The sequence below is a fragment of the Gekko japonicus genome, unplaced genomic scaffold (assembly GCF_001447785.1).
Source record: "Gekko japonicus isolate JY-2015 unplaced genomic scaffold, Gekko_japonicus_V1.1 scaffold208, whole genome shotgun sequence".
Classification (NCBI taxonomy): Eukaryota; Metazoa; Chordata; class Lepidosauria; order Squamata; family Gekkonidae; genus Gekko; species Gekko japonicus.
Window position 1 is genome coordinate 837331 of NW_015173680.1, and position 21672 is coordinate 859002.

The 21672-nt window shown below is 46.8% G+C and overlaps 2 protein-coding genes across 2 annotated transcripts in view; one reads left to right on the forward strand and one right to left on the reverse strand.

Moving 5' to 3' along the window:
* Positions 1-14934, forward strand: part of TMEM150A (transmembrane protein 150A) — a 15425-nt gene extending 491 nt beyond the window's left edge. The window contains exons 2-8 of the mRNA XM_015423009.1: positions 5687-5898; positions 8439-8486; positions 8603-8689; positions 8943-9010; positions 11784-11911; positions 12732-12909; positions 13625-14934. Coding sequence (XP_015278495.1) covers positions 5834-5898; positions 8439-8486; positions 8603-8689; positions 8943-9010; positions 11784-11911; positions 12732-12909; positions 13625-13866 — 816 coding nt within the window. The 5' untranslated portion in view covers positions 5687-5833 and the 3' untranslated portion in view covers positions 13867-14934. The remainder of the gene's footprint in view (positions 1-5686; positions 5899-8438; positions 8487-8602; positions 8690-8942; positions 9011-11783; positions 11912-12731; positions 12910-13624) is intronic.
* A 1377-nt stretch (positions 14935-16311) lies between these two features.
* On the reverse strand, positions 16312-21071 carry RNF181 (ring finger protein 181). The gene is made up of 5 exons (XM_015423032.1): positions 20919-21071; positions 20364-20503; positions 18440-18549; positions 18272-18346; positions 16312-16558 (listed from the first exon to the last, which is right to left on the reverse strand). The coding sequence occupies exons 1-5, from the start codon at positions 21005-21007 to the stop codon at positions 16499-16501; spliced, it is 474 nt and encodes a 157-aa protein (XP_015278518.1). The 5' UTR covers positions 21008-21071; the 3' UTR covers positions 16312-16498.
* Between the last annotated feature and the right edge of the window lie 601 nt (positions 21072-21672).

Sequence of the window (21672 nt, forward strand, 5' to 3'; positions counted from 1 at the left end):
CTGAGTTGGGCGAGGCGTGTGGTTTGCTTTCGCGGGATGTTGGCGTTGAGCCTCGGTGGAGGGAGGAGGGCCGGGCCTGGCGGGCATCTTCGTCTGGAAGCTCTTGGCAAGTCTGCTTTGCCGGCGAGGGTTAGATCCCCAGAGGGAATCTTGCTGTGCCAAATATGCGGGGAAAGCATCGGTTGGCTTTGGCTGGGAAGTCTGTTGAAAGTGCAGCAGCTCGGAAGGGGGAAGGCCTCGGGAAGCTTTCCTTTTTCAAAGCAAACTGAATGGTTGTGATCACGAAGTTCCCATTGTAGGTTTGGGGGTCTGGAGAGCCAGCCAAGAGGCATATTCTTTGTAGTATAAATACCCTGTTCATGTGCACAGTGATAACAGGAACCATCGTGTCCTGTGAGTGGATGCAGGGAGGGAAGCAGATCAGGGGGACACCAGCACTGAATCGCAGGGTAGCAGACATTATTTTAGATGAACTGTTGTACAGACAGAGATGAGTAAAAGTTTATTTGTTCCACATTCCAGTCTCCTGTGGCATCATTATTGGCCAGCAAGCGTTAGAGCTGTAAAAGGTTTGGAGCAGCAAAATATTAAGGACATGCCAGAACAGGAACTGGAAGTAAAACAGAGAAGCAAATAATGGACTAGTGACAGGCTTCAGGAAAGTTGTTCTTGGAAGGAAGTAGCACAGCAGGGAAAACCCCAAAAGACAAGGGGGTGAGTTGTACCAAACTGCAAGTGAGGATTGCAAGAAAAATGATAGGCTTCAGTCAGCACTGTTTTTCACTTGGCAAGAGGCATTTAGTATTTTCCACTGATGATGCTGTAGATAGGAGAAAAAGTTTTAAGACATACATTGGAAACACAATGCGCACCAAGAACAGCATGTTTATATAAATGATACATTCTTCAGTTACACCTGGCATTAAAGAGACAATAAATGATAAATCTAAAGCTGTTAGCACACATTTGTGAATTTGGGTTGCTGTGTGACTTGCTTAGTAAAAGATCTCATAGTATGTGGCATAAAATCTGATTGAAAGACAAATTACTGAGAGAAACTTAGTTCTACAACTAAGAGGATATGGACAGGTGGCTACAAAGCAGTTGCAGAGAGCTGCAGACAGTAGAAAAGCAAGCAAAAGCTCTAGAGGGCAAAAGTAATATTAAAAAAGACAGTCTCAGAGTAAACTGTAGCGCTAATGAAAGCTCCAAACAGAAATAAGGGCGGCAGAGTTATGCACAAAAAGCCTGCTATGTGTAACACTGTGGCCATAGCATACATTTTGGTCCAGTATATGGGAAACAATGCAATAAATGTGGCAAATAATAATTGTGTTAAAATGAGTAAAACTAGAAAGCAGAGATATGTCTAACACAGACTTGAAAAGCTATAAATAATTGCAAATAATTAATAAACAAATCAGTAATGCACACTGGGAAACAACTACAAGCGATAAATATAATCTGAACAGCAGGAACTGAGATGGCATATCCACTAAAATCCCAGCTAGTAGATTTTGATACACAGGCTGTAACTGGGTCTAATGTAAAAGTGATATAAAATTAATAGAAACTGATGCAGAAGAAAGAGCAATGGAATATTCATTCAGATTAGGAAGACATTTTTCAGAGCCTTGGCTGTTTACCAGGCTAAAAATAGATTCACAAATACTACTTGTAACTCATGTGCCTGCCTGGTAAGTGTCCTGTGGTATTGAACCGTATGAAAAAATGAAAGTGATACATCCGAGAGATGTGAAACTGCTCAGTTCTAAGTGAATGTGTATGTGCCATGTCAGAAACAGAGTATCTAAGACATAGTTTAAAATCTAAGAGGCCATAGTTGAAATGCCCAGTCCAAAGGATGATCTACATTGATTTCTAAGAGAAGATAAGCTTTGCTAAGACAGGCAGTCTCAAACATGGCAACAGTGATGCGACTGGCCCAAGATGATGAGTTTGGCTATCAATTTATGAAACAGCTTCAGCAACTAAAGGTTCTACAAACGAAAGCTCATGTGTTGAAGTGCTACAATGTGAAAAGCTGGGGATGTCTGTACACCCCAGGTCTTCAGGATTAGGTACAGTATTGTGGCAGACATGCGACTTTTCTTGTTAAACTTGTATTCGAAACACATGGTTCTGAAGCTCTGACAACTTGCGAGCTGAACTGTGTTCAAACAGAAATGGAGGTGTGTTTGGATGCAAGAGGTCTCACTGATCCATGGGGAAATAGTCTCTCTTGAAGCAGTTCTGGCTATTAGAGGCAATTATCGAAAACTCTTTGTGTACAATATTCCTTCAAGTATCCTATGAAATCTACAGAAATACCAACTGCACATGAAGTATTGTCCATGACAAGAGTTAATAATTGGTAATACTTTATCTAGTGCATGTGTAGGACAAGGAGAAATTAGTTCAGAGGAAATACTTTGCTATACATCTCATGATGTCTTGCCTGCCAATCTCGGAACTGGAACTGAAGGAATTTGAAACAACCACAGCCAAGGATTTTTGAAAATCTTAAAATACTGTTTTGCAGAATGGCCCTAAAGAAAAGTGGGAACTCCAGAAGATAACTGTGCTTATTGGGCTGCAATCAGGAATTAAACATATAAAGCTGCCTTATTCATTAGACCATTGGTCCATCTAGCTTCGTGTTCTTTGACTGACAGAGGTTTTCCAGAGCTTCAGGAAGCGAAGGATCTTTCCCACAGTTGGCTGCCTGTGGTCTTTTAACAGGAGGTGCCAGGAGCTGAACTTGGAAATTTCTGTGTGATTGTATGCAAGACTTAATAAGAAATACTGAATGGCATACATGAGTGATTAGGGAATTGAACTATGGCCCCGGCCACCCGGCCAGGAAAATGCGGGGGGGGGGAGCGTGGCTGTTTGCCCCGGGGCAAAATACTGTGCTACTGCAGGATCAGACGTCCCGGTGAGGTCCTGGCGAGGTCCCGTGGTTAGGGTGGAGTTGCCGATCACACGAGTATCCGCACCTCCACCGAGAGCATCCGGCTGATGAAAGGGGACGGAACGAGCCGCCGCCTCTGGGAGGGCCGTGCACAGCCCACTCCAGGCAGGGTCCGTGGGCCGCTCACAGGGAAGGGAGAGTAACCCACCAGATCCCCCCTCCCCACCAGCAGCCCTCCCTCCCTCCCCGGGACACGCGGCCCGCTCTCCGCCTGGTCGCTGCCGCTCACCCCCATCGCAGCCCCCCATGGCCCTCCCTCGACCCCAATGACGCTGCGCGTCTTTGTGCGCATGCGCTGTTGGGCACTTTTGGAGGCATGGGGGGGGACAACCCGGCGGGCGCCGGATGCCACGGGAGTCCGGCAGGGACGCAATCAGGTGCCCGCTCTTGCCGCACGGTTCCCGGAAACTAGTACCTCCGAGGTACTAGTTTTTTACTGTGCGTCTTCGGAGGGTAGTCACGGGTCAGCCACGGAAGCTCTACGCTCCCCAGATGTTGCGGTGAGATCGCGCCCGGAAAGTCCGCCTATCTTACGTCTATGCAGCGTGGCTAATGCAGCCTATGTAAAGGAAAGGCTTGAGAGGCTGTTTATTGTTTACACATGTGTGCTCAAAACAAGGATTTGGGACATTTGTATAACAGATGTCAAGCCTTCAAGAATACAACCAGAAAGAAGTGATGTTGCTGCACAAGATAGCAAAAATAATTATTTTTGTGTTCCAGTTGTCTGTTGTTGAAAATCTTTCTAGCTGTGTCTGCTTGAGGAAATCACAAGTGAATCAGTGATCAAGCAATGCAAATCTACATTTGCAAGGCAAGGTGTATCAGAAGATATTGTGAGTGGTTATTCCATTCAGTTTTGTGCCGGATACTTTAGAATGTTGCTGAAGAATAACTTCCCACTATATCGGGAGGCAGAGTAGTAAGGGCTCCTATCAGAGAATAGCATTTTCTAAAATGGATATGGGCCCTTTCTGAACTCTCCTTTTAATCCATGTTCTCCGCTATGTCCTCCAAGCAATTCTGCACTAAAATTGAATTCAGCCATCTTTTTATTCCGGCTTTTTCCCGCATTCTGCATTACATTACCTCCCTTCAGTGGTCAGGCCAGTTTCAGCCTGCTGTTGCCCCGGGTTATTTGGATGCTGTTTTTCTGTGGACGTAAATTGCCTTGACTCGAACACTGAGAAAATCTGGAGTGACAGGCAAATGTGAAAACGACCATGGTGAAGCCCATGTTCTGCGAAGGGTGTGCATGCAGGGAAGTAGTTCAGGGAATACCAGTAGGAAACTGAAACCCAAGGCAGCAACTATGTGAGATCAACTGTACTAAGCATCTCAGTATTAAGTAAAATGTGTTCCACATTTCACTTTTCTGTGCATCATTTTAAAAGTTTTCAGCAACAAAAATAATAACGTGCACTAGAGTATCTTATGTTCCAGCTAAACTGGTTTTTGGTGTGAGGGAGGTGCTTTAAGTATTAAAATTAGCTTGCTGGAATGGATTGCAGGCCCTTGGAATCATATGAATAGAACTTGGGATGGCTCAGAGCTATACTTTTCTAGTACCATGTTTAGTTCTCTCTAAATGGAATTTAACAAGCACAAGCAGCTTAATTGAACATGGAGGTTTATTTTATTTATTTGGTTAAACTTTTAGTCCACAATGCAGTTCACAAGACGCATTAGGTCATAAGTGGTACATTTGTTGCCTGTGTGAAAAGCAAGATGCTGTAACCCTAATCAGATCATGGTTGAAGGCTATCTTTTATTTTCACTAGGAACCTAGCAACCATCCAGTTGTCCTTGCCCATATGGGAGATGCTTCCAAGACGGGGGTGGGGAGTGGCTCGTCCTGCTGTTGGCTTTCTTCTATGCACAGTCTTGACTTGGCAGCATTTTTAGGAAGCATGAGATTAAAATATTTGGAAAGAGGCACTTCTAATCCTAAACATTCCCTGAAGACCCAAGATCTCAGGAGGCATGGGTCTGGGGAAACTAGGAGATAGGTGTCTGGCTGGGAATCCAGCCTTCTCCACAGCAAGGCAGCAAGCTACCTTCATTCAGCGAGAGTCTTGGGGCTGGAATGTTGGCAGTAATCTCAGCAGCAGGATCCACTAGGCTTGATAAAGATACTGTTAAGTGGCTGAAGAAGGGAATTGGGTGGCTAGGTCTGCTATAGACTAGGAGGTAAATTGATGCTGTAAGAGTGCAAAAACTGCAAAGGACAAAGTATTGCATTGTGAAGTGTGAGTATGAGGTTGAGTTTTCTGGCCTTTGCCACATGACACCAGTTTTCTAGCAGCTTACCACAGCTGCCCGTTTAATGGGGAGAGCGGGAGGTGACTGTGTGCTGCTTTGTGCAACACACTATGTCGTGATGTTACCTGAGGTAGGACTGATTCACAATGGCGTCAAGTGTGATTGGATGAATGATTGTACACATTAATGCTGCTGATTTGGAACAGGGCCAGAACAGGGACCCATTGTGGCTGACTTATGATGATGATGATGCATTTTTTCCTTAGATTTTGGCTTGTGTGTTTGCAAGGGACTTGAGAAGCTGCTTCTACTGAAGCAAAGCTTGAGATAGGCTAAGGAATTCTGGTTCTACAATGTCTTTACTTATCCCCACTAAGTAGATGTTTTCTGTGTGGCAAGTCTTGTTTCAGTTCAGCCTGGACTAATCCTCTCTTTCTGCTTCTCTTCCAGGAGGTGCTTTCTAATGGTTCCAGTTGGAGGCTTTTGCTAGTAGCTGGTGCCCACCTGCCCCTTCCCCTTTCCTCTCCTCTCCCCTCCCTTCCCCCCTCATTGAATTTCCCCCTCCCCCACACACCTGTTGTGTACCTGCACACACTAATGACAGCGTGGATCGTCCTCCCCATTAGCCTCTCTGCCTTCTCAATCACTGGAATATGGATTGTGTAAGACTTGCTGTCTACTTTGCCTTGGTATTTTTTTGCCTGTAGAAAGGGAAAAGAATGTGTGGCTGACTTGTGGGTTGTGCCAGATAAGCATCAGGGTTCCCCCACCCCCGCCCTGAAGCATCCCCTCCATCCACCTGGGCTCTGACCTGTTGCTATAAGAACCTGTTTTGGGGGTTGTGCTGGAAGACTGGCTTCCCCAAGGATACTGTTAAACAAAGCTGTCATCAGCGATGATTGCTGTGCCTTCTAAGGGTGTAATCACCTTCAAACTGTAACCATTTCATGCTAGAAATCTCAAATTGAGAGATTTAAACCCCTCCCCCCTGTTCTGAATCATTTGCATGCTTTATGTGGCTTGCTTTTCTGAATATAGTCTCAAAACATCTGGACATAACCCTGCTTAGGTATACCTGTATTTTAGTGTTATTTAAAGGGCGCAGGTGTCCTATACTGATTGCTATGACTTAACAGAATTCACTCACCTTGGTGTGTGTTGTTCTTCAACATTTTTAATATTTATTAAGTGCTTCCAGCAGCAGATATAAATGCTGTGCTTCCTGCTACTGTCTATCACCAAAGTGGGTATGTTTTCCCTTGGAGAAATGATAGCAGCTGTTTGAGCTTTAAAGGTACATCCTCCCACAATTTCACAGGGACAAGCATGTTCCCAGTGAAATAGGGGTTCCTCGTTGTGGCTGCTTCACAATAGTGGATTGTCTTCATCACAAAGAACCAGAAAATGAGATGTGTCCTTAGCTTACCCTGCAGTACCTTTCTGCAGCCACAGAGGGAAACTATGTGAGAGAGAAAGAGAAAGAACTATTAGAAATATCGAGATGCAGCTCACATCTTCAAGATGGCTTTGCCATGTATTGTAGTTCAGATCATGAACCTGCTCTGTTCCAAGAGATCAGTGGTAGCAACGCTACACTTTGGTTTCTAAGAAATCAAGTTTAGTTCCCCATATAATGCTAGCGTCAGTCACTGAGAGGCAGCTTGGGTAAAATGCTCTGGCTCTTAGGCTAAGTCAAGTTTTGGAGCAGTGGTGTGGTTGCCACTGACAATTGCTTTGTGCAGTCAAGACTACACAGCTATAGGAAAGTGTAAGTCACCTTCGCGGATCATATGCGAAGTGCTGGTGCTGCATAAGCAAAAATACCCTGTACAAATGAGCAGATTCATATAGGAGAAGAGAGCCAGATGTTCATGTAGTCACAGGAGCCCTGATCCAGATGCAAGGCATTTTTAGTACAAAGCTGCAAGTAATCTGTAACCCAGAAGCCTACAAGCCTGAGGGTACGAGCCTAATTCTGTCCTGACATTTGGTAGCTATCATAAGGTAGATTATTTCCCAGAACAAAAGACAGACCATCAGTCTTTCCTCTGGTCTGAATTAGTCTAGTCTTGATTGCTCTTCAGAAGGAAGCAGATTTCCTTCCACTGACATATTTATGTGTAGAGGCCTGTAAGTAGGGGCAGAAATTGGCAACAAATAAGCAAGCAGAAGTTCAAGAATGACTTGTTGGGATAGAACTGGAGACAGCCATTGAAGCTGAGCTTGCAGAGGCAGCAGAGGTCAAAGGTGATATTTCCAGAGGAACACCAGTTTTCTGGTAAAAACAAAACCAGAAAAATGGTTTGAGAAGGTAGCTCCTAAGCCCTTTCAAGGGCAGGAAATTTCCCCTAACACCTAACTGTTGATGTACACTTTTTACTGCAACTTGACCCCTAACCCTGAGAGAAAGGTGATGAGGCTGGAATCCCTAATGTGTGGAATGACTGATGCTTTTCAATTCCAGCTTCTGTGAACAAATCAGCAATTGTGTCTCAAGACAATTGGCTGTGTAAGCAAGGCCTGGGAGGATGGAAATCAGGGCCATCCATTCCAAGTCAGAAATAGAATGGATTCCGGGGGAGAGGGTAATGGGACCCTAAAGCAGAATAAAAAACAACACGAGTTCCTTCCTGTTGCCTAGTCGGTCTTCCCCTAAGCTGCTGTTGCGCACTTACCTTTTATTTGGGTGGGAACAATTGCATCCTTGGTCCTATTACCCTTTTCAAAGCATCTAATAGGGCCCGCTAGTCATCACAGGAGAAGAGGAGATACTTGGTTTTGTCTTTGCTACAGTTGGGCAGCCAGAAGAGTTCACTGTTGAATTTGGCCTTTATATCTTCAGGAAGTCTCCCATAGATATACATTCTCCTCTCTAAATGGCTGCATATGGGCGTCCTAGAAAATCTTATTCCCATCCACTTCAGTGGAACTCATTTAAGAGACATTTGTAATAGATCCTGCACCATATTAGTTCATTGAGCACATTTAAACTGCTTGGCAGCTGCTTTTACCTAATACAGCACATATAACTTTAGGAAGTTAGCTTGAAAAGATTGGGGGGTAGAATAGACTATTCTTTGAACAATTGTTGTTTTTCACCTCACCCATTATACTGCTATTTTAATGCATGTTTGCTGCACTCTGGTTTAAATGCTAAACCCTCTTTTCTGCACAGTAAGCTTGCTCTTTCTATTTCTCACAGATATGCCATGGCAGTGATGAATCACCATGTATGCCCTGTTGAGAACTGGTGAGTCTTTACATCATGCAGAAGGATAAAATCCTTTAAGACCTATTGTGTTCCATTTGCTTCCTTCTACCCAGAGATCTCTACAGCACCAATTTAATATGTTCTAACTGCTGCAGGTCCTACAATGAGTCGTGCTCTTCTGAATCTGCCAAGCGTGGCTACCCAAAAAGCTGCTGCACCTTGGAGGATATCCCATTAATTAGGTGAGAAGGAAAGAAGCTTGGATCTTCAAAAACGGGGGGCAGCTGTTCCTTTGTCTCTGGGGACAAGCCAGTTCTGGCCTGGAGAGAACAGCTTAGGTACAGCAAGGGCAGAAACAATAGCTTTGCCAGGTGTGGTGTCTTATCCAGGTGTTAGACGGTCATAAACTGGGCAAAGGTTTTGTGGGGGGGTTGAATGCATTTGTGTCGGTTCCTCTCAGCCTTGGTAACCATTTAGTTTTTGTTTTTCCTGCAGTAAATGTGGCACTTACCCTCCGGAAAGTTGCCTTTTCAGCCTTATTGGAAATGTTGGGGCTTTTATGGGTAAGTGCTTCACCCATTTTGGCAACCTTTGACAACTTGGCTAGGAAGATGAAAAGCTGGCCAGTGGCACTAACCCTTAAGCTAGCTAGCCAGCCTTTAGCCATTGCAGCTTATTGGCAGTGTGTCTCCTTCCTTCCTGAAGTATTTATTGCCCAGGGGAGGTTTGCAGCTGAGCAAAATTTTCCAGAGTGGGTGCCAGATCTTCAAGGGGAATACAGGAAGTCTCATTGCAGAGGAAACTGCATCTACTTGGCAGTTGATGCTATACTGGCCTGTGGGACTTGAGGAAAGACCGTGCCTGATTGCTCGAGAGGCAGAGGTAACCTGGGAGGGGCATCCTGAAGTTTGACAAAGGGTTTCCTGGAAGTATTCATTCAGCTTCAGGGCTTATTGCACATACATGCTGAAGAGTTTGCAACCCAGGGTTTTTGTTTTGTTTTTAGTCACACAAGATGCACATTAAAAATAATAAATAGTGCTCTGGAAAAAATGCTGACTGAGACTGTATCTGAAGAAGTGATCAGTGACTCACAAAAGCTCATACCCTGCCACATATTTTGTTAGTCTTTTCTACTGCTACAGACAGACTAACCCATCTTGAGACTGTCTAAGAAACATGTGCAGTATATGATCCAGTTGCTGTTACTCAAACATCCAATAGTTGACTGAGCTTCTTCTCCCTTCTCCCCTGTCCAAATCCACAGAAAGTGCAAGGCAACAGCACACAACTCACTAGAGAGAGGATGCCTGTGTTCTGTGGGAGTGGGGTGGCACTTTCCCAAGGAACAGTGTGAACGTCTGCCTTCTTATGGTGCTGTCAGGAATTTTTACATGCATTTTGCAGTTGTGTGATGTTTAGTGTTGTGAGAAGAATGGGGGAATATAAGCAAGTCAGAAACAAGTTCTCAAAGGACTGCAAAATTAATTAATAAAGTAAGCAGTCTGAAGGTGCAACTAGTTTAAAGGGTTTTTTTAGGTGATCAAAAAGTACCCTGGCAAATCAAGCTGATTTTTAAATGGTAACTGCACTTTTTCAGTGCACATACTTACAAAATCTGCAGGTGGCTGACACTACCTTAGAAGATCCCCCCTCCCTTGCACACAGAGAGGTATGGGCGGACATTCCTTAAAAACTTGCTTTTAATACTTAAAAAATACTTTCCCCCACAGCTGTTGTTTGTTCATCCAATTTAAACAATTTAAAACTCATGCAGTCTTATTTATTTAAAACATTTATTAGTTGCCTTTCTACCTTGCAAGAACTGAAGGTGGCTTACAATACAAACAGCAACTAAACACAATAAAATACATTAATATCACCCATTTAAAAACAACAGTTTAGCCGTCACCTGGATAACCAGGCAAGTCCAATCTCGTTAGAATCTCCAAAGCTAAGCAGGGTCGACCCTGGCAAGTATTTTGATGGGAGACCTCCAGAGAGTACCAGGGCTGGGAGGCCATAGGCAGGTTATCAAAGCACTTCTCTGAATGTCCTCCATGCCCCCAGTAGGAGTCGCCGGAGGTTTCCATGTCTTCCAGGCACAAGCACACACATGCACAAATGCAAAACTATTAAAAAAATAAAATCAACGATTTAAAACTGCTCATAGGCAGAAGAACTGAAACGTAACAAATGCTGTCATGAATAAAACTGGCTTCAGCTGCCTTCTAAAGGTTGAGTGGAGGGGTAGGTGCACCCCCTGGGGAGGTTGTTCCATAACCCTGCATCTGCCACTGAAAGGTTTACAATAAACTATTTATTTATTTAGGAAAGTTCTTTGCCACCTCTCCAGAACCTGTCCATGGCAGCTCACAACTAAAACAATAAAATACCAACAAGTATATAGAACCAAGCTAAGTATATAAAAATAATCCAAGCTATTAAAAACAATCAAATGTATCTTGAATTAGGTGAGAGCTCTAATTAATCATGTCCTTCTAATAAAATATGCAGAAATTATCTTGGTCTGTGATGACAAAGAAAATAAAGTTCTGTCTGAGGATTATGCATCAGTGCAGGTTAAAGGTAAAGGTAAAGGTTCCCTTGCTTGAAAGCCAGTCGAATCCGACTCTAGGGTTGCGGTGCTCATCTCCGTTTCAAAGCTGAAGAGCCAGCGCTGTCCGAAGACATTTCCGTGGTCATGTGGCCGGCATGACTAAACACCAAGGCGCATGGAACGCTGTTACCTTCCCACTGAAGTGGTACCTATTTATCTACTTGCAATTTCTTGCTTTCGAACTGCTAGGTTGGCAGGAGCTGGAACTAGAGATGGGAGCTCACTCCGTCATGCGGCACACTCGGGTCTTGAACTGCTGAACTACTGACCTTCCACAGCCTGCAGTTCAGCGTCTTAACCACTTGAGCCACCGCAGCTCCATGCAGGTTAAACTGCCAGACAAAATTGTGAAAACCTGTACACACTGTGCAGTATGAGCAAATATGTAGAATTCTGTACCCTTGCTACTTTGCATCATGTATTTTGGGCTTATAGGTCATGTGAAAGGCCAGGACAGTGAAAGCTTAAGTCACTGGCAACCCTATCTACTTCCTTGGCTTTTGAGATTCTACCAGTCATAGGCCATGCATTCTTAAGGATGTCTGCCATTTTAAGCGCTTTCTGGACCTTTCTGCACTCTCATGGAATTGCAGCCCAGCTTATGAGATATAAAAAGGCAGTGCTGCTTTGCTTTCTTTCGAACAGACTTGGAGCAGCATCTCTAATACCCAAAGATCCACAAGGACCCAAATTGTCTCTCTTGCTTCCCCCAACAGTGTTGGTGATCTGTTTCCTACGCTATGGGCAGCTGATAGAGCAGAGCCACAGCTCCTGGGTGAACACCACAGCGCTGATCACCGGCTGTACTAATGCTGCAGGCTTGGTCGTGGTTGGCAATTTCCAGGGGGGGGGGGGGGGGGGGGGGGGGGGCAGTGATGGATGGTGCCCCAAGCAGCAAAGCAGTCTTAGTTTCGGAAAGTTATTGTGAAGTCCATTCTCATGTGTTATTGTGAGGTCCCTTCTCAAGAGTGACCCCTTTCCCCTGCCATTAGGGAAGATGGATTTTGGCCCATGCTGAAACAGAGAGCATTAGAGGGGAGAAACTCCTAGAACAGTTGGTGTCCAGTGTAGGAAAGTGAATGAAGACTGCTGTTGCATTCCAACTTGGGGAGGGAGGGAGATGTAGCTTCAGGAGACGTGATTTTGTCATGAAGCAAGGTGAAGAAGTGAATTTAGGGTGCTGTGAATGAGGTGGTGGGAGGCAGGGAAGGCTCTCTCTTCCACAGCTGACATTCACCAAGATGGTGTAGTGGTTCAGAGCGGTGGCCTCTAATCTGGATAACCAGGTTTGATTCCCCACTTCTCCACATGCAGCCTGCTGGGAGACCTTAAGGCCAGTCTCTCAAGACTTTCTCAGCCCCACCTGTGACGGTTGTGGGGAGGGGAAGAGAAGGTGATTATAAACTGCTTTGAGACTCCTTAGGGTGGAGAAAAGCAGGGTATAAAAACAATTCTTCATACTGTGCAAGAAGAGATGCCAATTCAATTGTATGCATCCGATCTCAAAATGGGGGATAAAAGGAAGGGGTGTGTGTGTGTGTCCCCAGTGATTCTTTCTGGCCTAGACAGATGCCAAACTTGTCTTCTTTTTCTGGGAAAGGCTGGAGGCCAGAGTAGAGCAAAATGCCTTCAGTTCCTACGTTTGGCCTTTCCCTGTGTCGTAGGTGGACTATGCCAAATCCCTTCACTACATCGGAGCTGGTGTTGCCTTCCCAGCCGGCCTGCTGTTCGTCTGCCTCCAGTGCGTCCTCACCTATCACGTTGCAGTCTCTGCCCTGGACTTCTGGATGGCGCATCTCCGCGTCTTTCTTACTATTGTGGCCTTAATCTCTCTTGTCCTCAGTATCCTTTTCTGGTAACGATTGCCAGGTCACTGGAGGGTGGGGGAGAGGAGGGAAGGAGTGTGATGCATCTGGAGAGAATTCCCATAGACCAGAAGTTTCCTTTCTCCTGGGTGAGCTTGAAGAGGGTCTCCATGGTGAAAAACCCCAACTCAAGTTCTTGGAGCTTGGAGGAAGCAGGCTGTGTGCCACCAAATGAAGCTGCCTTTTACTGAGTTGGATCATTGGCCAAGACCACTATTGTCTCCTCTAACAGGCAGCAGCTCTTCCAAAGTCTCAGGACCTGCTATCGAGTCCATTTAACTGGGGATGCCCTTTGTTACCACTGCACTACCACACACACACACCTGTCCTTGCTTGTGGCCAGCACAGGAACAGTTGTAGCCCACTGTGCTAGTCCATTGCTTCAGACAAGGGGGCTGGGATGCTGGTCTGTTTGTGGGCAAAGGATAAACTATGGGACAAACCAACATCCACCTAACCAGACAAGCAGGCTCTGTATGCTGGAATCCTGGCACAGAGAAACCCCACCTTGCAATCCGAGCAATAAAGGATCATATTCCCCGCAGCGTCCAGCCAAAGCTTAGCAGGACCTCATTTCTCCAAACTAACCTTGGCCTGCAGTCTGCTTTCCCTGTCAAACAGACCCCCCCCCCCCTTTCTGCTTTTGGAACTGCAAAGCTTTCGTGCCTTTCCTTTAACCCCAACTCTGTCAGGTGGCATCTTCTTCATCCATGAGAGCTTCCTCCTGCAGCATCTGGCTGCCATCTGCGAATGGCTGTTTGTCATTGACATCCTGGTCTTCTACGGCACTTTCACCTACGAGTTTGGCGCCGTCTCCAATGACACCTTGGTGGCTGCGCTGCAGCATTCGAACAGCAGGGGGTGCAAGTCCCCAGGGAGCAGCAGCACCTCCACCCACCTCAACTGTAACCCTGAGAGCATCGCCATGATATGAGGGAGGGACAGGAAGGCTTGCTTGGCCATCCCGTCCTGCAGCAGCAATGAGCTGCCTATCTTTTTCTTTTTTTCCCCCAATGGGGGAAGAGGGGCATCTTCTCCCTCCTGGTGGTTTTTTGTACCAAAAGGGGTTTTTTTAATTAAAAAGAGTGTTATCGCTGCCAGTTCCCTCACCCCTCCCTCTCCTTACTCAGAGTGCCACTGTCCAGCTGGGAGCTGGAGCCTGTTTATGTCTAGGTGCTGGAGGAAGGGAGACGTTCTGCAAAGCAGCAGAGCTCTCAAGGATGCCCCAGCTACAACTTGGATGATGGCAACCTTCCCTGCTCATCTTTGGTGGGCAGCAGGCTCGCTATGGTACCTTATGGAACCACCCTAGGCAGGTCTGCTCAGAAGCCCCACTTTACTCACGGGGGCTTGATCCAAGGGAAGGATTGCAGCCTTAGCCTTCTACTGCCCCCTTGGGGTAGTGACCCAGTGCCAAAGGGAACCTCTGCTGTTTCCAGCCTCATTATAAACAGTGCCTGATTCCAGTTTCCCAGAGAGCAGGGGCCAGAGTTTGGCCACCTAGGCTTGGGGATGACTATTTGGGTGCCTGTAATGATGGCTGCTCGTGAGTATCTGATTGCGTCTCACTGCCACTCCCCACTTACCTTTCAGTGTAAGTACATGGACATAAACAAGCTGCTACAGGAATGCAGGAGGTGCAGATGGTTCTTGTGACCAAGGTTACCCACTCCCAGTCTGGATGGGCTCCTCCTCCCCGGCATATAGGGAGTACGTCTCTTACCAACACACAAACCACAATGCCTCACACTGTACCCGGAGGAAGGGCAAGCGACAAAACGGGGCCTTGCCGGAAGTGGAAGGATGGACCCGCCCTCTCGCAAGTCGCAAGACGGTCTCATAACACTGTGTTGCCTGACCTCTCCCATGATAGGTTGCCAACTGGGATGGGCAATGGGAACGCTTCTGGTCCTCGGGCCCACTTGTCTGAGCTGGTTTGTTTGGGTGAAATGTTTGGATATTTTTTAGAACTTTTTTTATATCTCTATATAAATTGTGTATAAAGAGAATTGTATCAAAGCGACCCTGTCCTGTGTTTGGGGGAAGAAATAACAGAAGGGGCCCTTTCACTCTCTGGGGCAGTTCCGTGTACTGATTGTTCCCATGTGCCCTGCACCCAAGGGAGGGCTAGCGTTGCCGTGAAGGTGACCAGCAGCAAAATAAGCCTCAACTGTCCAGAAGTGCCCCAACTGCTGAGACTTCCTTATGGTGGCTAGGGTTTAAGTTTGATACAGTCATTAGGCTGCAGCAATTGCTTGAAAATCCTAGTCCCTTCTGGTGCAAGCCAGAAATTGGAAGGGAAGAGGCAGCAGGAGTGTCCATGGAACTACTCCAGTGTCCAAAGGCAGAGTCCTTGGCTTCCCCTTTGAGTGCTAATGCACAGACTCATAGCTTAGGCACAGCCCTGCTCTTTCTGGGTGCCAGAACTAAAGTACAAGTAGAAGGTCTGGTTTCAGGGCTGCTTGTTCTTTCTTGCACTCCTGTTCCTGGGCCTGCCCACAAACTGTTATCAGTACAGGCTGTGAGATTTTAGAAGTCCTGAAGCCAGACAGCTGGGGTGGGAAGAGAGGACCATACCATGATTCCAACCATTTTATGTGTTCTATAAAAGGGGAGGAAAGTGACCCTACTGGGGTTAAGGTCTTCCAGGCTCACAGCCCAGCTTTGCCACTGGAGAACACTGCAAGTAGACATTCCCAGAATACTGGAACATAACTGCAGTGTGCTTCTAGGCCACATCTGCAGCATATGAGCCAGCTGCAGACAACGCATCCCCCAAATGCTGTGATGAAGCGATAGCAAAAGGGAGCACAAGTGGAGAGAAATGGGGCAACAGCCAGTAGGAGCCCACACAAATTTCTACCACTGCTGTGCCAGCCCCTAGCCTATTGGGGGTGCAACTACATACAAAAATTAACTTCAGGGTAGTTTGACTGGCTGGAGTCACTGTATATATTCCCAGTTCAGAACTCTTCTGCATGAGTCTCTTTTCATGGCATTCATAACATATAGTATGATTTGGTAGTATACATGCCTGACCCAGATACATCCCTTCCAAATTCACCCCCTAGCATCTACATTGATTAGAAGAGGCAATGTTCACAAATGTGGGATGTCTTAAAAACACAGGCACATACATCCCAAAACTATGTGAAGGATGCTTTGCCCAAGATGTAGCTTTCAAAACAAGAGCAGACGCATCTGGTTCCAGTACGTAGCTATAGGGCACCAAGCTTATGTTTTTTCTGTCAAGTCAGAAGATGAGAACAGTTACCCAAGAACAGGTTTCCATCCTTTCCAGGGAGACACACAAAAAAATTTGCAAGGAAAGGATGTAGAAGAGGTATACCATGAGAACAATCTAATAAGCATAGAGAAATTTATTTCTGGACTCCTGGAAGAAGGCAATATTTCTGTGTGACGAGCCCATGGCCAGATACTGGAAGAGGAGGAATACTGTGCCAAGAGCATCCTGGTCCCTGCCAGCCTTGGAAGAGGTTGCTGTTAATCCCCACCCCCCACCCCCGGTGGGGGGAAATAGGGAACGCTCAAGAGGAAAGGATGTGTCACGTGTACATTGCCCCATGAAGGTACTCCAGTCGGTGTGCTTGCTGCTCCCTTCGCATCTGTTGCACAAAAACCAAAGATTCAGGTGGGTAACTGTTAGTCTGTAGTTGTGGAGTCCGGTAGCACCTTGAAGACCAACATTTTCCAGAGCATAAGCATTTGTGAGTCAAACTCATTTTGTCAAATACTATATCTGACAGTAAAGCTGTGATTCACAAAATGTTGGTCTTCAAAGTGCTACTGTACTCAAATTCTGTTCTACAGGAAGGGGCAAATGCTGGGTTTCATCCCCCCCCCCCTCAATTGGCATGTGGCACAATTCAGGGACTTGAGAGGAGGAAGTTACTCTTAAATTTAGTGCATAGAAAAGGGTCCAGTTTTCACTTGGAGGCATTTAGCTAAACAATACAGCAGATATCAGAGTGGCAGTTTCAGCTCTGCCAGATGCCCCTGAATTTTCTCCATGGTCACACACTTGATAGGAATTGGCAGGAAAGCTCAGGCATACCTGCACCATAGTTCAGCTTCCCCAACATGTACCTTCAGTTCAAAGGTTTTCACAGCTCCTCCAGGGTCCTCTTTGTGGAGTGTTGTTATGGTAGCACTAAGTCAAATTTAATAATCACTCTTAAGTGTGTGCATTGCTTTTATTCCTGGCATAATTTTTAGTACAGGCTGTAAAATAAGTTTAGTGGTTGCAGGGATAGCTTTGTCTAAGACCATCTTGCTGGGCTTACAAGAGGTGACATCGGAACTGGGCTCTCTCTTATTTGTGTGTGAGCCAGTGTGGAGTACTGGTTAAGAGCGGCGGACTCCAGTCTGTCAGTCACAGCTCTCAGACCTCTCTCAGCCCCAAAAAAAAAGCCTAGCTCACGAAAAGATTTATCACCTTAGCTGTAAAATAAGTTTAGTGGTTGCAGGGATAGCTTTGTCTAAGACCATCTTGCTGGGCTTACAAGAGGTGACATTGGAACTGGGCTCTCTCTTCTTGGTGTGTGAGCCAGTGTGGTGTACTGGTTAAGAGTGGCGGACTCCAATCTGTCAGTCACAGCTCTCAGAGCTCTCTCAGCCCCAAAAAACAAGCCTAGCTCACGAAAAGATTTAGAACTTAAGGCTGATAGACAATCTTCGCATCTCCTGGCTATTGCACATGAAATGCCATACAGTAATTATTAATATTGTTGTTGATGTATAACTTGTACTTACAACACTGGTGCATTTCTGGATACAATAAAGGCATTGGTAGGGAGGTAGATAGACTGACCCCAACATGTGGCTGCATCTTCAGTCACCTTCTCTTAACTTTCCCCATCCCAAGTTGAGGGTCTTTGCAGGGAATTACCTATTTATAATTCCCTAAAGCTCAATGGTTTGCAATAATGCTATACTGATACACCACCCTGAGAAATAGTGAGTCTGTAAGCTAAGCTGTTATTATGAATGGGGGAGGCCAGGTGGCAGTGGTTTGCCTAAGGCTGTCTGTCTCACCCCAACATGTGGCTGCATCTTCAGTCATCTCTTAACTTTCCCCATCCCAAGCTGTGGGTCTTTGCAGGGAATTACCTATTTATAGTTCCCTAAAGCTCAATGGATTGCAATAATGCTATATTGATACACCACCCGGAGAAATAAAGTGAGTCTGTAAGCTAAGCCGTTATTATGAATGGGGGAGGCCAGGTGGCAGTGGTTTGCCTAAGGCTGTCTGTCTCTCTAGTTCAAGGCAACGGTGAGCTTTGAACTGAGCACTTCCAGATTTACAGCCCATCACTCACCTTGTCTTGTTTGAACTCTTCATATAGCTCATCATCAGTAGGCAGTTCATAACGACAGAGGGGACAGGAGTTGGTCTGGAAAAGAAAGGAAGACTAAGCATCAGAGTCCCAGGAAATGCCATCCCCCATCAGTGTTAGGTAAGGACATCTCCCTGTGGTGGTTCCCACCTTTCCAAGCCAGGGAAGGATACAGTCTTTGTGGAAGAAGTGCTCACACGGCATCTTCCTGACCACCTCGTTCTCCTCAAATTCGAGCAGGCATACAGGACACTTCAACCCTGGAAAAGTGCAGAAGAGAGACACGCTGAAAGAAGGGAAACAATTATCTTAGTTGGCGGTATGCTCTGGCTATGACAGAGAATGGCTATGACTTGTCAAACTCAGCTTCAAAATCCCCTAAAAACTGGGCTCCAAGATCACTCCAACTCCTTATGCAGACCTAGGCAAACCGTACCTGAATACACTATCAATTAGACACTTGCACACTCAATGTTTGTTCCCCCTCCTCCAAATATAAAGCATCAATTTGTGTTGTGGGATTCGGCAGTAGGAAGCCAGGGTGGGGGTAAAGAAAACCTATGTAAGGAGAGACAGAAGCAGCATCCCCTGGAAACCAAAGCCTTTTATAGAACCACCCGATACCTTAAAGTATATTTGAAAACCCATGATAGATAGTACCTTTTAAATTACAATTTTTAAAACTGCAATAATATACTCTGCTCTGAATTCCAGAGCAACATTTTTATTTGCTTCCTTTTTGCCCCACCTTGTCCCCATTGGGGACCTAAAGCAGCTTACGTGGCTCTCCTCCTCCATTTTAGCTTCACAACAACCCTGTGATGTAGGCTAGGCTCTGTGTGTGTGTGTGTGTCTGGTCCAAGGTCACCCAACAAGCTTCCATGAGAGATTTGAACTTGGGTTTCCCGGATCCTAGACAGACACTTTTAATTACTACATCACACTGGAAAAGCACAGAGGAAAAAGCAGATCCTGCTAATCACAACATTGCCTTACAGCTGAGAAAAAATAAGTGAGCAGTTTGGATTTCCTCATGAGAAACAGGTGCACATTTCACAAGATCCAGGAATACACATACACAAAGCAGCAGGGGCAGACCACTGTTGGCCTGGCCACAAAAAGAGAACATTGGTGGAAACCGAGACACAGCAGTGACTCTTATTAGTGATGCTGGACCTCAGCAGGCCCTATGCCTATAGCTCTTGCATCTCTCCCTCCTGCCCAAAGTGTGGTCAACAACTTGTCCCAGGATACTGATTATGCATCTTTTCAAAGCAAGCACTTACAATCAATGTTCCCTCTAAGCTGAGTTAGTGTGAGCTAGCCCACAGGTTTTTAGCCTCCAGCTCACACATTTTTGTCTTAGCTTAGGAAGGATGGCTCCAGAGCAAACTAGTTTATACAGTAGCCAAATCGCTCACTGACAACTTTAATGCCCGTAGCTCACAAATGAGAATTTTTGCTCACAAGACTCCAGAGCTTAGAGGGAGCATTGCTTACAATATATCAAAAAGGGGCTGAAGTTAGAATATTACACTATGATCTCAAAGACCCAGGTTCAAAACCCCTTCTCCATAAAGTGCACCAAGTGGAACCAGTCACTCTTAGCCTAACCTACCGCACAAGATTGTCAGGTAGATAAAAGGGAGGTGGGGAACCAGTGCGTGCAGCCTTGAAGGATGGACTCATTTTTTCACAGGGTCAGCCCTAGCCCTAGATTACACTCATCTTCCAAGGCTGTTTTGTGTACACCCCTGCCACCGTCCCAGGCCGAAGGAAGTGCCTCCCAGACGGGGCCTTTCCTGTTGTGTTACCAAGTTATGGGTGCCAGGAAAAGCCCAGGCTTTCTCTGATGCAACAGTGAAGAGCTACAGAACCGGAAGCGTTCCGTTCAAAACGCACCTCCCCCACCCCGGCAATCATACCGCCATGTTTCATGTTGAGTAGATTCTATTTGTTCCGGGAAAGCAGGCGGAGGGACCATGCTAAGTTTCACTCTCCGGCAAAGGCCCAAACTGAAGCTCTCGAAAGGGGCCAACCAGGAAGCGCCGTCGCGGCCCGGCATAACACTTACCTGCATCTGCCTGCAGCGGCGTCACTTGCACCGTAGGGAGGTTCTCGACGACCCGCCTGGAAGCCGGGGGAGGAAGCCGGTGTGCCCAGTCGCCGCCCTCCAGGGAGCCCAGATCGAGCTCCAGGCCGTGGAACAGAGACCTGCCCGAGAACCAGAAGCAAGAGCTCAGCCGTAGGGTTGCTAGGTCCCCCCGGGCCACCGGCAGGAGAGTGGACGGGAGGGTTGCCGGATCCAGGTTGGGGAACTCCTGAAGATTTGGGGATGGAGCCTGGGGAGGACAAGGACCTCAGTAGGTTGCACCCTCCAAAGCATCCATTTTCTCCAGAGGAACTGATCTCTGTAGTCTGGAGAGTAGATGCTATTCCAGGGGATCCCCAGGTCCCACCTGGAGGTTGGCATCCCTAGCTCCCGAGGAGAACGCGTAAAAGGGCGCTCAGGCCAGCAGCCTCTCCCGCGAGGGGGACTAGCCCCCTGCAAGGCGTCGCCATACGCCCCACCCCCACCCGCTGCCGGACACTCAGGGCCCTGGAGCCTGGGGGGGCTGAGTCAGTCCACCTAGCCAGCTCCAACAGCGCCCGGCGATGCAGCGTCTCCGGCGGCCCAGAACCTGGCTCGCAGTCGTGCTCCTCGAAGTAGGAGGCCATGGTGCGACAAACAAACCCGGAGACGACTCAGCGCGTTTTCATCCGGCTCCGAACGTGGCTTCGTAACTGCCCACGCGCAGCCAGCGACTCGGTGGTTGGCTGGGGGGGAAGTGATAGGACTGCGCGCTGGAGCCAATCAGGACGAGCTGCGAGGCGCTCCGAGTCCGGATTAGTTCCCGTGCTCTTGACTCAGCGCGTAGCCTTTGCAATGGAGGGATTGCGTTCTGAACTCGGAAGTCGGTCGCTGTGTTGTGTGTGGCCCTTGGTCCTGTTGCGGCCTTCAAGACGGGGGGCAGTTGATCAGCCAGTTACCCAGCCTTTATGCTCCTTGCGACTCAATTCAGGGGGTGTCTGCTGGAAGTTAATCTTTAAACGTAGTGGAGCTTTCTCCCAAAGGAGATTTGCGACCTTAACGGCCTGGTCATAGGTACCCACTTATTACTTCTAAGGTACAATACTGGACTAGGATCTAGGTTCTCAGAGATCCAAATTCGAACTCTTGTTCTGCCAGGTTTGTTGGGTGATCTTGGGCCAGCAACCCTGTCTCAGCCTAACCTCACAGGACAAAGTTTGACTCCAGTGGTACCTTTTAAGACCACAACAAAGTGGGTATAAGCTTCAGATGTGAAGAAGTCTACGTGCACATGAAAGCTTATACCCAGAAT

Excerpts from the sequence above, each read along its gene's own strand:
- RNF181 (XM_015423032.1), bottom strand. The coding sequence starts at position 21,007 with ATGGCCTCCTACTTCGAGGAGCACGACTGCGAGCCAGGTTCTGGGCCG. Across the intron at positions 20,504-20,918 it reads GCGCTGTTGGAGCTGGCTAG|GTCTCTGTTCCACGGCCTGG; the intron begins GTGGACTGACTC and ends GTTCTCGGGCAG. Across the intron at positions 18,347-18,439 it reads TCCTTCCCTGGCTTGGAAAG|ACCAACTCCTGTCCCCTCTG; the intron begins GTGGGAACCACC and ends TTTCTTTTCCAG.